We start from the raw sequence: 18,078 nt of genomic DNA, 5'->3' as shown, positions 1-18,078 counted from the left end.
CCAGATGACTATGTATCTAATTAAAATTAAGGAAGTCTTGGTATGCTCCTGCTTGGTGTTTTATGTACATGACAGGCTAAATTCGATGTGACGGTTCCTGATTACCTTTGTTTACCAAGTTTGCTAAGTAATGAAAATTAGTTGCCAAATATTGTTTGATAAATGTTTGGTCTGTTCCTCAGGTCAGCCTTGGTAAGACATTATTAATGCAGACACAAACATACAACTCTCCTTGACCGAGCAGTTCAGAGGCCGGGTTTGGTCTTGTAGTTGCTATTAGAGAAAGCTGTTAGATATTTGACACGAGTGTTCTCTCTTTGTGTGTCAAAGTGTGAGGACAGTGTTTTCAGTATGAAAATGCTTCAGTGCCACAGGCCAGATAGCCTATGCAGTATCGGCTGCTTTATACTCACAACCACAGCAATGATCTTCAGAATGTTAGAAAAATCCTTTCAGTATATTGTCTTTGTCCTTGAGATGAATCCTGATGCCTGAATGATTAGGTTGAACAACTGCAGACTAATGAAACTGCAGACTACCAAAAAATGACCCTAATAATACGGTGCGATATGCTATCGACACTCCGTTATTAATAAGGCTGACAAGATCATTGGCAAAGAAACAAAGCACCAGAGTTCATTTCAAGAGGTGTAGAAAGGAAAAAGATATAACCTATATTAAACTAACTTAGCACTCTGCTTAGAAAACTGTGTGCAGTTCTACAGAAGGATCACTGGACTTGAAATGTTAACTCTACCTTCTCTCAATGGACACAGGTGGCTCAGTGGTTAGCATTGCTACCTCACAGCACCAGGGTCCCAGGTTCGATTCCAGCCTCGGGTGACTGTGGGGAGTTTGCAAGTTCTCCCTGTGTCTGCGTGGGTTTCCTCCGAGTGCTCCTGTTTCCTCCCACAGTCACAAAGATGTGCAGGTCAGGTGAATTGGCCATGTTATAAATTGCCCATAGTGTTAGGTGCATTAGTCAGAGAGAAATGGGTCCGGGTGGATTACTCTTCAGAGTGTCTGTGTGGCCTGTTTCCACACTGTAGGGAATCTAAACAGATTCTTTCAGACCTGGTGAGTATCCCCAGCAATTTCTGTTTTTGTTTTGGATCTTCAGCATCCACAGTTCATTTTTTTTTGGTGCTGTTCTTGCCTGCGCTGAGGCAGGAGCAAAAATATTGACAAGGATGATGCCAGAACTAATGTCTAATAAAAGAAAGACTGAATAGATTGTGGAGATTTTCTCCCTTGAAAAAGGAAGACCCAACTTAAAATTGTGAAATGGTTTGACATGTTAAACATAAAAACATGTTTCTGCCAGAGAACTGAAGGAGTTCAGAATGGATCATAAACAGAGTCGTAAATAAGTGCTGAAAATGTGTTGCTGGAAAAGTGCAGCACGTCAGGCAGCATCCAAGGAGCAGGAGAATCGACGTTTCGGGCATGAGCCCGAAGAAGGGCTCATGCCCGAAACGTCGAATCTCCTGTTCCTTGGATGCTGCCTGACCTGCTGCGGTTTTCCAGCAACACATTTTCAGCTCTGATCTGCAGTCCTTTCTCCTAGAGTCATAAATATGCCCAGTAGGGATATCAGGTGAAACCTGTTTAGCCAGAGTGTCATGAGACTATGGTGCTTGCAGGGAGTCTCTTTTTTTTTTAAATAGCATCAGATGATTTAAAGGAAATGTTGATCAGTGCATGAGGGAGAAAGTAATAGAAGGATATGCTGACAGTGTTAAATGCTTGTGTATAGCAGAAGAACACTTAGTGGGGATGGCTAGTTTGTTTTGCTGTAAATTCTAAATAATTATTTAAATGGGTGTTTTGTATTTTCTGTTCCCATGTGAATGCCTGTTTCCATCCACAGTAAACACTTCTTCCAGAATGCCTTGAAATTACTTCTTGCGTCTCTTGATCTTGAAGCCTTACAGACTGACTGGCAAGCTGTTTTATCATTTGTACCAGTGTAATTGCCCTCTAAATGTAATCTGGGAATGATTTGGACAACACAAGTATATGAAATGATGCTGAATAATCCATTATCATTCCATTTAGAGTCAGCAAAAACAGCGTTATTCAATCTCTACTGTATGCTTAGAGTTGAAAAGGAACCAACAAGTTTTCATTGTCTTTTATTCTAGGTATATGCCAAATCGGTGAAAGAACCAACAGCAGCTCCTAATGTTAATCTGCCGATCATTGAAAGGTCTAAGGTAATTTTTGTTGTTCATGATATCAATGAATTGATTAATCAGAATTGTGAACTACAGGTTTAAAAGGGGCACTTCTGGACAAAGTAAGACAGAAGTTGTATTTACATTCACTAAAGTCTTTAACTATTGGATGTCCCAGAAATTGTCCAGCCAGTGAAGCCCTTTTGTGATCCAGATCCCACTTTAATCAAAGAGGAATATTTAACTATATACCACGGTTTGAAAAGCAAACTCTTTCTGCATTTGTTGCTATGGAAACTAGTTCAATGAAAAAATACACTGAATACAACAGGAAGTGTCTAAAGGGAAAACTTTTGTGATGAAATAAACCTGTTATTCTATTTAATGTATATTTTCAGTGCAATTTCTGCATGATGCCTCACATTCCAGCTGTTCTAACAAACATTTCACAAACTACGTTCAGGGCACATTAAGTTGTCTGAAATACTGAACTGATAAATACTGCAAAGAGCTCTTTCCCTAAATTTTTCAGTGCCTGTAAAGTTCTGCAGCCAAACGGAATATCTCTTGGAAAACGGTCTCGAAATTACAGCACAGAAACAAATCATTAAGCTGCTCTATGCAGTCACTAATGCTCCTAGGCGGCCTCTTTACACCCGACAACGTTTCAGAAATAAAATTACAAGACGCAAAGAATTTGAAGTCCGAGCACTGTAAAATTAAAGTGTACATCAGTCGCAGTTGGTCAAACTACATTGGTCCACTCGCAAGTTTGTGGAGCTTCGTGATAATCTGAAAGACAATTAGCCTGCAAAAATTAAAAGAAAAGGGAAGCATAGGGATTGAGTAAGATTGTTTAAAAAGAAGTCTTTATTTTTCTCCTGGTTCACACCTTGCAATGGCCTGACCTTGTTACAGTAAAAAGCATTGAAAATCATTGTGAGTTACAATCACAGAATCCCAACAGTGTGAAAGCAGACCATTGGAAACGTCGAATCCATACCGACTCTCCGAAGAGTACCCCCAACCCAACCCACCGTATCCCTGTAACCCTACATTTCCCATCATTAATCCACCTAATTTACGCATCCCTGAACACTATGGGCAATTTAGCATGGCCAATCTGCCTAACCTGCACGTGTTTGGATTGTGGGAGGAAACCAGAGGAAACCCACGCAGACATAGGGAGAAAGTCGCCCGAGGGTGGAATTCCTGGCACTGTGAGGCTGCAGTGTTAACCACTGAGCCACCGTGCCACCCCGAAAACACTTAGTAATCTTTCTCTGCATGATATGTTGACTTTGGACAGGTGTGATAAACTTTGCAGTGTCTTCTGTGCAGTTGACATTTTTTTTCCCTGTTTTCTTGCTGCAGTGTGAAATCCTAAAGCTTCACTATTGCTTTGGCAGCTTTAGCAGAGCAGCAGGCAGGTTTCAGTGAGACCATCAGGCTCTGTGGCTGTAGGATGGACTATCTGTACTGTTGCCTCTCCTGGCCAGCTCTGTTGTGCGACGTGTGGTGGTATTTACTTCACTGGACTTTTCTCCTGCTCTGTTTGCAGCAACCTCCATGCCAGCCTCCAACGAGCGAGGGATAAGAGCTGGTTGGCCTCACCTTGCACCTTTTTTGTGACTAGTTTCTTGAGTAGCTATAGCCTGTTTGGATCCGGCATGGCAGGAGTAGTTGGAAATTGTGATTCCCTATATCTTGCTGCATGCCTCCTCCATCATGAATGTGACAAGAGCATTGGGCAGTTGGGTTCTTGTCAATAACCTGCGAGATCAGCTTCAGTTGTTTTGTGAGGTTCCGAATTATCCCCTGATTCATTGGCTGGAGGTTGGCCATTGTTTGGGGAGGTCAACACCACAGCCTGTCGCTCACTGCCAGCAAGATCAGGATAGGTATCCATAATGGTGAGAACCTTCACTTTCTTCCATTGATGCATTCTGCCCACTCTCTTGATCTGCAAAAAAAGCTGCGAGCCATCCAGGGACTTCGGCCTCCGAATTGCAGAGGATGGTTCTGACATTCACAAAGCAGTGTAGCTTATTGGACTTCATAATTAGTAAGAGACAAAAGAAATCTGGAGATGCTGGAAGCTAAAGTAGACAAGCAGGAGCCTGGAAGTGCACAGCACGCCAAGCAAAGATCTTTCAGTGCCATCCATGTTGGCACAGATCAAGGAGTGATGCTTCCCCTACTTTGCTTTGTGCCATTTCGTCTTTAAATGTTCAAGAATGATCGGGTGCAAGACGGTCAGACAGTTTAGTTTCATTCACGTTGAGAAGTGTGCTTGGGTGCGAAATTGGGCTTTGGGTGAACCGGTCATCTCTCGGTGCTGACCCACCCTCAGTGCAAACTGTGGATGACAATGCCATGCCTTGTCTGGAATTGGCTGTAAGCGTTTTCGTCAGGGTGACTTCCTGATCCTGCAGGATTGGTTCGGAGTTGGAAATATCCTCTGTTTGAGCTGCCTTGAACCACCTTAACAGATGTTCTTCAGTGTAGAAATTGGCAGGCCCCCTTTTCATTTTTCTTGCTGGAGACAGAGCCTGCTTTTCAAACCGTTGTCAACTATTCACCTTGTTCTTCAGAACAGCTGACAAGCTCAATGGTGGAACTTCCACTCTGTAGTGAGTTTCACTTTACATTTGCTGATTTTTCATTTGCCACATCAACTTCATTTAATATCTAATGAACAGCACATTTAACTTTGTCACACACTTAGCTATATGTACAGGGTTTGAATGTTCTTAACCAGAGAGATCCCAATATCCGGGTGACAGCTTGTCTGTGAGTTGACATGCTAGTGAGGCCTCACTCCACTACAAATGGTTGGTGCCATTCTATGACACGAAGCATGGTTTTGCTCATCTCATGAAGAATCTGGAGATTTGACTTATCACAGATTTTCTTCCTGTTCTTTCAGTGGAAATGGCTGACAACCAGAGTTTCAGAATGCAATGTTACATCCGCAGAGAAGGCGCACAACAAGCAAAATCAACATTAAATTTAAAATTTGAGATGTCCATTCAGAAGTCTATTAAAAGTAGAGAAGAAGCTGTTCTTGAATCTGTTCATATGTGAATGCAAACTTTTATATCTTCTGTCTGATGGAAGAAGGTGGAAGAGATATAAACAGGATGGAAGGGGTTTTTGATTGTGTTGGCTGCTTCCCCCAGGCAGCAGGAAGTATAGATGGAGCCAATGGACGGAAGGCTTATTTGTGAGATGGACTGGCCAGTGTTCATGATTCTCTACTTTCTTATGATCTTGGGAGCAGCAGTTGCCAAACCAAGCTGTGATGCATTCAGATAGGATGCTTTCTATGGTGCATGAATAAAAATTGATGTGTTCTTGTGAACATGCCAAATTTCCTTAACCTCTTGAGGAAGTAGATGTTGGTGTGCTTTCTTGACTACTACGTCAGTGTGGGTGGACCAGGACAGGTTGTTGATGATCACACTCTCAGGAACTTGATGCTCTTGACCACCTCTGCCTCAGCACCTTTGATGCAGATGGGGGCATGGCCTCCCAAGCTGCTTCCTGAAGTCAATGACCAGCTCCTTCATTTTTTTGACGTTGATGGGGAGATTGTTGTCTTTGCATAATGCCGCTCAGCATTCTATCTCCTTTCTGTGTTCTGCCTCGTCATTCTTTGAGATCCGCCCTACAACAGTGGTGTCGTCAGCAAACTTGTAAATGGAGTTTGGGGCAGAATTTGGCCACACAGCCATGAGCATAAAAGGAGTGAATACACAGCTTTGTAGACACTGGTGCTGAAGATTATGGTAGAGAAGGTGTCGTTGCCTATTCTTACTGTTTGCGGTCTGTGGGTCATAAAGTTGAGGATCCAGGTAAAGAGGATATTGCCAAGGTCTAGGTCCTGAAGTTTAAAGAATCCCTACATTGTGGAGACAGACCATTTGGCCCAACAAGCCCACACTGACGCTCCAAAGAGTAACCCACCCAGAGCCATTCCCTTACCTAATTACTCTACATGCACCTAATGCACCTAACCTACACATCCCTGAACACTACGGGCAATTTAGCACGACCAATTCACCTAACCTGCACATCTTTGGATTGTGGGAGGAAACCGGGTCACCCAGAGGAACCCCACTCAGACACTGGGAGAATGTGCAAATTCCACACAGACAGTCACCCGAGGCTGCAATTGAACCCAGGTCCCTGGCACTGTGAGGCAGCAGTGCCAACCACTGAGCCAACATGATGAGATGAGTTTGTTTGGAATTATGGTGTTGAACATGTAGCTCTATATCAACAGTCATCCGCAGAGAAGTGAGTCAAACCATGAAGCTGTGTTGAAGTGATACCAAGTTTGTATTTCTTTTCAAAGCCAGTGGATTCTATGGAGAAAAGTGGAGCTTGCAGGCAATTATTTTTTGTTTTTAGTTTTGGAAGAATCGGTTCATGAGTGATAAACTCTTTCAACAAAATGTGGGTGCCAGAGAGCATGGGAAAGTGCAGGCCACTAGGTTTGGAATGGAAAGAAAGTTAGTTAAGGGAGGCAGTCACCACAGGAAATTTGCTAACAATAGAAATAAATCAAAATAGAGAGAGAAGTTGAGAGCCAGATGTAAAAGACAGATTCGGCATTAGCAATCTGTGCAGATGGAGAGAAATGTTTGATGAATTTAATGAATACACAGGAACAGTTTTCTAACTTTGTGTTTGGAAAGTTTGAGGGATTAGAAGCATGGAACATTTTTAACGATACAGGAATTTGATTTGAGATCAGAAGAGTAAATGATAATGGTAAAGACAAAGGGTTGGACAAAGATTGGAGCTAATGGTTGTTAGTTTTAATTATGAGAGACATGATGGAGCAAAATCTCTTTGGTCCCATCAAAGGCAGAGAGAGATCAAGATGCAAGAATGTTGCAAAGAAAGGTGTAAAAGGGTACACTGTCAAAAGAAGCTATTGCAGGTCAAGTGCAATCAAAGAGTAGATTGTGCTGGTCAATAACAAAAGAGCAGCACTAGAGGTTGAGAGTGAATGGTGCCCTGAAAATCTCATCAGCTAATAGGTAATACTCCATTACTAGTTGTGTCAGTTAGTGAATAGATAAAGCCCTCTAGACTGTTTTTGGGGAAGACCATATCACCGGAACTTGCTGCAAGGTTTGTAGCTCAGGTTGAGGTTTAGGGTGTAGGTTTGCTCGCTGAGCTGTAGGTTTGATATCCAGATTTTTCATTACCTGGCTAGGTAACATCATCAGTGGCGACCTAGAAATGAACCGAAGCTGTTGTCTCCTGCTTTCTATTTATATCTTTTTCCTGGATGGGGTTCCTGGGATTTGTGGTGATGTCATTTCCTGTTTGTTTTCTGAGGTTTGATAGATGGTATCTAGATCTATGTGTTTGTTTATGGCATTGTGGTTAGAGTGCCAGGGCTCTAGGAATTCTCTGGCATGTCTTTGCTTAGCCTGTCCCAGGATAGATGTGTTGTCCCAGTCGAAATGGTGTTTTTTTTCTCTCCATGTGTAGAGCTACGAGGGAGAGAGGGTCGTGTCTTTTTGTGACTAGATGGTGTTCGTGTATCCTGGTGGCTAACTTTCTTCCTGTTTGTCCTACGTAGTGTTTATGGCAGTCCTTGTATGGAATTTTGTAGATGACATTGGTTTTGTCCATGGGTTGTACTGGGTCTTTTAAGTTTGTTAGTTTTTGTTTGAGAGTGTTGGTGGGTTTGTGTGCTACTAGGATTCCGAGGGGTCTTAGTAGTCTGCTGTCATTTCTGAAACTTATTTGATGTCTGGTAAGGTGGTTAGGGTTTCTGGCTGTGTTTGGTCTGCTTGTCGTGGTTTGTTCTTGAGGAATCTGCAGACGCCATAAACAAACACATAGATCTAGATACCATCTATCAACCCCTCAGAAAACCAACAGGAAATGACATCACCACAAACCCCATGAATCCCATCCAGGAGAAAGATATGAATAGAAAGCAGGAGACAACAGCTTCGCTTCACTTGGAGGTCGCCACTGATGATGTTACCTAGCCAGGTAATGAAACGTCTGGATATCAAACCTACAGCTCAGCGAGCAAACCTACACCCTAAACAGTAACTTGCTTGTGAAGATCTTAAGTTAATGACAAAGAAGCAGTATACTAGGAATCAGGAGTCAGGTAACTAAATTAGTAAGTAATCTGGAGAAATCCAAAAGAGAAGGGGCACCACTAACATCAATGTCTTTGTTGGAATATAGAGAAAATAGTGCGTTGTTTGCTTAACTGGTCTTTTGCTTAATTAACTCATTTCCTGTAATTAGTATGTTTCTCAATTGTTACTCATCGAGGATGATGCCCGGTATGGAGGAATTGTCTTATGAGCAAAGGATAAAAAGGTTGGGTCTCTACTCACTACAGTTTGGAAGAATGAGAGATGATCTCATTGAAACATTTGGATTCTTCTGGGGCTTGCCAGGGTAAATGCTGAGAGGATGTATCCCCACATGGGACAGTCCAGGACCAGGGTACCAATGTAAGATGGAGATGAGGAGGAATCTCTTCTCACAGAGGATTGAGTGTCTTTGGAACTCCTTGACACATGGAGCTGTGGCAGCAGAGCCCCTGTGTCTGTTTGAGGCTGAGATGGAATGATTAGGCAGGGAATCGAGGGTTATGAGAAAGGGCAGAAAAGTGAACATGAGTGTCGGAACCACCGTGATCCTATTGAATGGCGGAGCAGGCTCGTGGGACTGAACAATTTACTCCTGTTTCTTTTGATTTTCCACCCTGTAACTGGGTTTCGTTGTATGTTAATATCATCGGATTCGGGGCACCATTAACTTTGAATAATGTTGAAAATTTTAACTGAACAGCCTCCTTTAAAGAATTGGAAAAACTCTGTACCTGGTGTTTCGGGAGATGTGGCTGGCTTGTTTCTTCCCAGCTTTGCGCGTTGTCAATAATACATTAAGAAATCACATGTTTTTAAAAGTTTAAGCTCTGTTAGAAAGCAGCTTCAGGAATGAAGAGTTATTGATCCCCTTAGACTTGGTCATAAAATTAGCTAATAAAGAAACATATGGCGGGTTCAGAGCAAGTGCAAATTGTTATGGTTTTTATTTTGCTACCTTACTAGTTATAATTGTGCCTTATGGTGAACACCATTATCCCTCTCTGCTGTTTAACCACACTACCCATCCATCCTAGGCTAGATCTTCCTTTTGTTTGACCTTTACTCTTTATCCTCACTTAGCCTGGCTCTGCACTTGCTTGAAATCATGTGAATGTTAGATTCGGAGTTAGAGTGGGCCATTTGTCCCCTTGAATCATTTTCTTCATTCGACATGGGCTCAATTTCCTCTCGTTCCCTTAATGCTCACGTCCCTAGATCTGTGTTAAAATATATTCATTGACAGAGCATCCAGAGCCGTCTGGGATAGAGAATTCCAGGTGCTGTCATTTAGTTGAAGAAATTTCTCATTGTTTCAGTCTGAAATGATCCCCTCCTTATTGCTCCTTATGGCTGTGGTCTAGTTTCTGGAACCAGGAAATATTTTCTCAGCATCTACGCTGTCACACCCAGTAAAAGAAACTATACGTTTCAATTAGATTACCTCTCACTCTTCTAATCTGTTAATTAGTTTCCACATGCAAGAGAGTTGGTTATCAAAGGATACAGATTTTAATCTAGACTTTTGAAGATTAAGAAACTCAGCTGAGGTGAGGGGCCATGTTTTAATGCAACAATTTAATCTGATCTGGAAGGCAGCAGCATCAGTGCTAACATTCTGAAGGGCTACAATGTAAAGGGCATCAGCTTCTTTTTGTTTGACTCTAGGTGTTAATGAATGTAGTGTTGTCTGCTCTGAGAGATTGCAGCTTGTTTTGCTGCATGTTTAATGAATGCACTAGATCTGATCGATAACATGTCACTTGCTGCTACAAATCTCTTCCTCCAGCTCTCTGGCATTTTTTGGCAAAGCGTGTGAGGAAATAGATGCACGGGGACACAAGGGGATCGCTGTTCATGGCAGCCATTGTTTAAAAGCACAGTTTCAGGCTGAATAAGGCAAACTGAAAGACAAAGTTCTAGTGCAACCAGAAGCAGCAGTGATTTACTGGCTGAGGAAAGCAATCTAAACAAGCAAAATATTAATTGTGTGACACACTCACTGCGCTGAAACTCTTGCAGGAAAACGTGGGTACATGCACCAATCCATTTTTTGCAGTTGTATCAATCAAGTAATAAGTGCAGGACAGGACAACAAATACATAACAGTCCAGTGCACTTAAGCAGAGCTGTGCATAAGTGGCCAACTTCTAGCAGTGGCAGATTTTTAGTTGGGAGGCATCTCCCACTCTATTTCTGTATCCATTTTTCTGTATCTCTTATTTGCCTTCGTAACCCATCTGGCTGTGGATTTGCAAGAGAAGGCTGGGGGCGGCCAAGATAATCCGCTATTCAGTGTACTAAAGAAAGACGTCTATTATTGTTGTAGACTTTATCGTTTTCAAAGATGATTTTCTCTGTTGCTATGAATGCTTGGATAGTTGTGCCCCCACAGTCTGTCAGTGTCTCACTCTGTTGTGATATGCAAAAAAGATAAGTCAAAGAGATTAGAGCCATATTGCAATCTTCTGGGTGCGAATTCTCCACGAGAATTGACAGCTCTTGCTAAAAAGATTACAGAAAGGCGACAATATTGAAAGGTTCAACATGCAATGTGTTGAATATTGAGTATCTATGACTGCATAGTGCTTGTAGATCATGGTACCATCTTGTAAACAGACACTGGCACTGTAAGAACTGAATCAACTGTTCAAATTTGAAAATCCCCTAGCAGTGAAACTTGACTATTCCCTGAGATGCTCTAATTGATTTGGCTGAAAAATATTGGAGATTGGTATCAAGTCCAAACAAACAGCTTAAAGCTGTATAAACATGATCATAGGTAAAATCATTGCACTAAGTTTGAATCAATCACTGCAGTTAACTCAAATTGATGTGATAGATGTATGACTGCTGTATTACTATGAGACATTGAGAAATGTCAAATGATTTTGCATATGCATCAATGCGAAAGTGATCCAGATCCTGTGCGCGGAATCCAAAACCGACTCCCGAGTGCCCCACTGCAAGGACGTGTTAAGACCATCTCGAGTCATTTAACAAGTATCATTTAGTTTGTACTCTGTTGTGTGATAGCTCTGGATTGTTCTGAAGTTTGTTGATTATGTCACTTAAATGTGGAATTTTTTGAATGCATTTTTACTGCAATACTTAATTTCCCATTCAGCCAATTAGATAAGTTGAATGTGTTTTTTTTTATTGTGATTAATTGATGGTTTTATCATATTGAATCTTGATTACTCTACTGAGCTTTATATAGTATTATTGGAATTGTGGATGGATATTGTGAATTAAGACTCCTGACTTGCTTTCTGTGCCACCATTAAAGTAAACACCTTGCCCTCATTGAAACCTTCAGTTGGCTCACTGTGCTATGTCTGGGATCAGGTGCTATCTCATGAGGAAAAGGTAGACAGGTTGGCTCTATATCCATTGGAGTTTGGAAGACCGAGAGGTGATCTTATTGAAACAAGTAAGATGTTGAGGGAATTTGGTTGGGTGGATGCAGAAAAGATGGGAGAACTAGGAAACAGTTAAAGATGAAGATGAGATTTTTCTTTTCTGTCAGGGAGTTATGATTCTGTGGAACTCTTTTTGAGTCATGGAGATGTACAGCACAGGAACAGACCTTTCGGTCCAACTCGTCCATGCTGACCAGATATTCCAACCCAATTTAGTCCCTCATGCCAGCACCCGGCCCATATCCCTCCAAACCTTCCTATTTGTCTACCCATCCAGAAGCCTTTAAATGTTGCAATTGTATCCACCACTTCCTCTGGCAGCTCATTCCATACACACACCATCCTCTGCGTGAAAAGGTTGCCCCTTAGGTCTCTTTTATATCTTTCTTCTCTCACCCTAAACCTATGTTCTCTTTTTCTGGACTTCCCCAACCAGGGAAAAGACTTTGCCTACTTATCCTATCCAAGCCCCTCATAATTTTGTAAACCTCTATAAGGTCACCCCTCAGCCTCCGACACTCCAGGGAAAACAGTCCCAGCCTGTTCAGACTCTTCCTATAGCTCAAATCCTCCAACCCTGGCAACAACCTTGCAAATTTTTTCTGAACCCTTTCAAGTTTCACAACATCTTTCCAATAGGAAGGAGACCAGAATTGCACCCAATATTCCAACATTGGCCTAACCAATGTCCTGTACAGCCACAACATTATCTCCCAAAACCTGTACTCAATACTCTGACCGATAAAGGAAAGCATACCAAACGTCACCTTCACTATCCTATCTACCTGTGACTCCACTTTCAAAGAGCTAAGAACCTGCATTCCAAGGTCTCTTTGTTCAGCAACACTCTCTAAGACCTTAGCATTAAGTGTATAAATCCGGCTAAGATTCGCTTTCCCAAAATACAGCACCTCATATTTATCTAAATTAAACTCCATCTGCCACTCCTCAGTCCATTGCCCCATCTGATGAAGATCCTATTGTAATTTGTAACCTCCTTAGCTGTTCACTACACCTCCAATTTTGGTGTCATCTGCAAACTTACTAACTATAACTCTTATGCTCACAACCTAACCATTTGTAGAAATGACGAAATGACCCAGCACCGATCCTTGTGGCACTCCACTGGTCACAGGCCTCCAGCCTGAAAAGCAACCCTCTGCCATCACCCTCTGTCTTCTACCTTTGAGCCAGTTCTGTATCAAATGGCTAGTTCTCCCTGTATTCCATGAGATCTAACCTTGCTACTGAATCTCCCATGGGGAACCTTGTCAAATGCCTTACTGTCTACACTCTTCCACCGAGATCGGTGAAGGGGGAGGAGTCATTAAATATTTTAAAGGTAGCTTTGGGTAAATTCTTGACTAGCAATGTGGTCAAATGGTACCAGGGGTAAGCAGGAATATGGAGTTGAGGCCACAATCAGAGCAGCTAGAATTTTATCAAATGACAGAGCAGAATGAGTGGCTGAATTCCCTAATCCTGCTCCTAATTCATAGATACATGTGGTAAAAAATCTTGAAAGGGTTCAGAAAAGATTTACAAGGATGTTGCCAGGGTTGGAGGATTTGAGCTATAACGAGAGATTGAATAGACTGGGGCTGTTTTCCGTAGAACTTCGAAGGCTGAGTGGTGACCTTATAGAGGTTTATAAAATCATGAGGGGCATGGAAAGGATGAATAGACAAAATCTTTTCCCTGGGGTGGGGGAGTCCAGAACTAGGGGGCATAGGTTTAGGGTGAGAGGGGAAAGATATAAAAGAGATCTAAGGGGTAACATTTTCACTCAGAGGGTGGTATGTGTATGGAACGAGCTGCCAGAGGAAGTGGTGGAGTTTAGTACAATTGCAACATTTAAAAGGCATCTGGCTAGGTATATGAATAGGGAAGGTTTGGAGGGATATGGGCCAGGTGCTGGCAGGTGGGACTAGATTGGGTTCGGATATCTGGTCAGCATGGACGAGTTGGACTGAAGGATCTGTTTCTGTGCTATATATCTCTATGACTCTAAGTGAACATACGTATATACGTGGATATGCATTTTGAGGAGAAACTTCAGAATACCAGCTGTTTTTTCAAAGTACCTGTCATCTTGTTTTGCTTGTGGCATTAGCAGGCCCTTAATGCTTTCATTGTATTGGATTGTAACAGTTGGTAGATGGCAATGTCCTGATTAATTAAAAGCGCTATTTATTTCCAGTTTTAATGAGTATAAATAATGATCGCCTCAGGAGCAAATATGTCACGAAAGCAATCCGTTGAAACAAATCCTTTTTGCCTTATTTAGAAACTGTAAATTCGGGTTAAGATGCAGCAAAATGACCCATCTTTTTGAATTGAATTGAATTACCTGTATTCAAAAGGATACAATGAAAAGTTTGCAAGTCACCACTTAATGGCGCAATCTTAGATACAAGATACCTAGGTACAGTTTTCCAGTATAATTCTTAGGGGGAAAACATTAGAAAATAGAGAAATTAAAAATTCAGTCTTTCCTTAAGGGAGACCAATACCACTTTTGATTTAACGCATATTGAACAATGTTTTGCTGTTAGGATATAAGTGGATAACAAAAAATGTTATATTGATGCAGTAGTGAGGAGGAACTGGTCATTACAGACAGTAAGGAGAAAATTACGAGCACAGACTTTAATATTAACTACTCTGTCAGGTTTGGGCTTGGGTTACTGCTTTTGGAATACTTAAAGCAAAAAAGTGCTGTATTCTCATCTTCTCTTTTGCGTCTACTCGCCCCTTTGTCAGTGGAGTTGGCAGTTGTGTACTTGATGTTCAAACTTTACAGAAAGAAGCACAAGCTAGTAATTCCTCAACTCAGGCAAGGATGGTTTTCAGACTATGGAGAGGGTCGTCCATGGTTCAGTGGTAGCATCTGCTCCTGGGACAGAAGGTTATGGGTTGGAGTTTCATTCGACATGAGTGCTTAAGTGTTGACACTCCAGTGCAGTGTCTCTGGATGAAATGCTAAACTGAGGCTTTCGGCGACTATGTGAAGAAGAGCACATGAATTCTCCCCGATGTTTTGCCCAATGTTTATCTCTTAACTCAGCTCACCAAGTTACTTGATTGGATTACTATTTGAGAACTTGGTGCGTATGAATTGGCTGCCATGATTCATACTTTATGACAGTGACTGTACTTCAAAAATCCTTAGCTGTCAAGCACTTTGAAATGGCCTGTGGTGGTGAAAGGCATTGTATAAGTGAAGGGATTCCTTTCTAGCAGAGGGTTAGGAGAGATTCCACCACAGTGGGCAAGTGCAACCACTCAATGCCTCTTTTTATTATTGTTTAATGATTCAAGTATCTTCAAAAGTCTCTCCATCATTTGAAGTGCACGTTATAAATCGATGGGCAGGGAAATGAAATCAGGTTAATTGCTCAGTTGTGGGGCGTTTTTTAGTTCATTTTGAGAATCTTAAGTGAGAGTTTTTTAAAAAAGTATTTGGATGATTTCTAGGGAAACTGAGTGTGAACGTCATTCTTGTGGTACTCAAAAGCTTTAAATAAATATGTGGGTTTATCAGTTTTGGAGCTCATTGTGGGAATGAGCATACTCGGTAAATAGCGAGTCCTGCTTAGACCTCTGAAACGGCTCTTGATTTTTTATTTCTTTTATTGATCAATAGCTTTGACTAGTTTTTTTTAATTATCCTGTTCCTCAAGGTTTATTACGTGGTTTTATGTTAGTTCATGTGGCTTCTGCACTAAAAGGTAATGAGCAGCTGTGTGCAGAGCAAGGTGATTGCACTTTCCTGTCATAACAGAATTACCTTTGTGATCCCATATCAACTGGGGTATATAAGAAATAGCCCATTAACCAAAGTCTCTTTTTAAGTCTGCGTTCCCCATTAATTTTTGCTGAATAATTCTCATCTGTTGTGATTTGTTTTACTTTAATGTCTTTTGCAGATCAGAATGCATGATTACACTTACATGCCGCTAAATAAAGTCAAAGGTGGAATCACTGTGAACGTGTATGGTGTTGTTAAATTCTTCAAGCCTCCATATCGCAGCAATGGAACAGGTAGGTAAAAACATATGACTGACACGTGGCCAAAATTTGCAAACTAATTAGAAGTGCACACTTGCTTGTATTGGAAGTATGTGAGCATAATATAGATACATATACATTGTGCGTGGTTAAGGGAGAATGAGAATGAAGCACTGAAGGAATCGTAATCTGACCGTCATATCAGTATCAACTGACTGAATGCAGCATCCATTTCATCTTCCAAACTGTTCTGTTTCTTGATTTATCTATTTTGATTTTAAAAGCTACTTTGCATTCTGCTTCATCATTGTTTATAATAATGCATCCCACTTTCTAACAAGTAACCTCTTGTGACTGACTCATCGAACAATTAAAATGTGTTCTTTTTGTTTGCATTTTCAAAATTCCTTCTAAATTGGAACTCCTCGATCAGATCTCTGCTTGTCCTTCAGTGCTGTTTTGACAAGAGTCCCTTGTTTTGTAGTTTATTCGAGGCTGAAGCTTATCACTAATGATATTTGTCTTAGTCTACTATAAATGTATGTACTATTCACAAAGGCTCCCATTGTCTCAAATGTATCCATTGGATATGCTCAAAGCGTTGTGCAAGATAAATTAAAAATGTAATAAATGTGGAGCTGTGTACAATCAAATCAATATTGTCATTAAAAAAAAATTACATTCATGGTTGAAAGTAAAAATAAGAATGCATTTGTTTTACATTGTATTTTTACATGGTTTAATAACTGCTGCTCAGCGTTTTTTTTTAAATAGAATTTCTCTCTTACTGTTTGAGCAGTTGGATGAGTTCATATGAAAGAGCTGGAAATAGTCAGCAGCTCTGTCAGTAGCTGTGGACAGAGTACAACAGAATTAATGTTTCAAGTCAAGTATGATTCTTCCTCTGAACCTTTCCAAAGACCAACATTTGTTCCCCATCCCTAATTGCCCTTGTGAAGGGGGTGATGAGCTACCTTCTTAAAGCAATGTAGTCCATATCATATAGGTGCACTCGCAGCACGGTTAATGAGGAAGTTGCATGGTTCTGATACTGTGACAGTGAAGGAATAGTGTTACAAAGTGTTAAAAATAGAGTTAATAAGTAAAATGAGCAGTTTCTATCCATTCAATAGCTTCTTCTGATACTTTGGTTCTCTGTACGGCTAAGATGTGCCCACATTTTATTGCAAGTCTAATTAATGGGAAGAAATACATGAGTGTAACTGGGAGGTGAGGTGTTTAAAATGAATATGTAGTTACCCTTCATTTATAGGCAAATTGTAAGGCAGTGTGTGTGATTTGCCATATGCTGTTGAAAGCAAGATACCAGATGCTTTTTTACCTACGTTTTTCTTTAATAGCTGCCTGTTAAAAACTTTGGTCACTTATTTATCTCCTATACATTGAATATCTTCATGAAACATGACATTTTATTAATGTCTACTCATCAAATTATGACTCTGATGAGTGCTCACGTTTGTTTTTGCTCCCAACAATCAGGATTTAATATTAATTTAAAAAACCATTAAATGCTTGTGGTCCACATCTTCACTTGGAGGAAGTTAAGCTATTGCAAATATTTACAGACATAGGCTGTTGTTTTAGCTGTATCTCAGAGCAGCACTGGAACATGCTATGAAATACATGATAGAAACTGAAATAACTGTGGATACTGGAAATCAGAAACAAAAGCAGAAATCTCAGCAGGTCAGGCAGCATCTGTAGAGAGAAATCAGAGTTAACATTTTGGGTCCTCAGAATACAGCGTGAAACTCCTGTGTAGACAGTTATATAGATTGTACAGTGCCGAAACAGATCATTTAACCCAAATGGCCACGGTTTATGTCATAAATGATCACCTCTGCAAACCCACAGTCCCCAATTCATCTCATTCTATCAATACATCTCTATTCTATTCTCTTTCTCATATGTGCCTAGATTGGCCTTAAATGTCATTATTCTAGATAGGAGGTTGGCAGGGGTATCGGGTCCTCAACAGCAGGGAGGCAAGTGCGAGGCTGGAAGGAGATACAGTAATCAGAAGTAGTAAAGTGAAGAGACAGGTCAGGTTAGAATGCAAAAGGGAGCAAGGAATCCCTGTTGAATTATTTCAATGTAAGAGGGCTGACACCTAAGGCTGGTGAACTCATGGCATGGATAAGTACATGGGACTGGGATATTATAGCCAATACAGAAACATGGCTTAGGGAGGGACAGGACTGGCAGCTTAATCTGCCAGGGTACAGGTCCTTGAGGCAGGACAGACTTGTGGGAAGGGGGAATTGCAATTAGAGCGAGTATCACAGCAGTACATTGAGTGTAGAAGTT

General features: G+C 41.1%; 1 protein-coding gene across 5 annotated transcripts in view; it reads left to right on the top strand.

Moving 5' to 3' along the window:
* Positions 1 to 18,078, top strand: part of pot1 (protection of telomeres 1 homolog) — a 326,410-nt gene that overhangs the window by 98,245 nt on the left and 210,087 nt on the right. For all 5 annotated transcript variants that reach the window (XM_060839484.1, XM_060839486.1, XM_060839482.1 and 2 more), the window contains exons 6-7: positions 2,145 to 2,216; positions 15,669 to 15,783. In XM_060839484.1, coding sequence (XP_060695467.1) covers positions 2,145 to 2,216; positions 15,669 to 15,783 — 187 coding nt within the window. The remainder of the gene's footprint in view (positions 1 to 2,144; positions 2,217 to 15,668; positions 15,784 to 18,078) is intronic.

The sequence above is a fragment of the Hemiscyllium ocellatum genome, chromosome 19 (assembly GCF_020745735.1).
Source record: "Hemiscyllium ocellatum isolate sHemOce1 chromosome 19, sHemOce1.pat.X.cur, whole genome shotgun sequence".
Lineage (NCBI taxonomy): Eukaryota > Metazoa > Chordata > Chondrichthyes > Orectolobiformes > Hemiscylliidae > Hemiscyllium > Hemiscyllium ocellatum.
The sequence above is the reverse complement of the archived record's forward strand: the minus strand, read 5'-3'. Positions and strand labels throughout refer to the sequence as shown.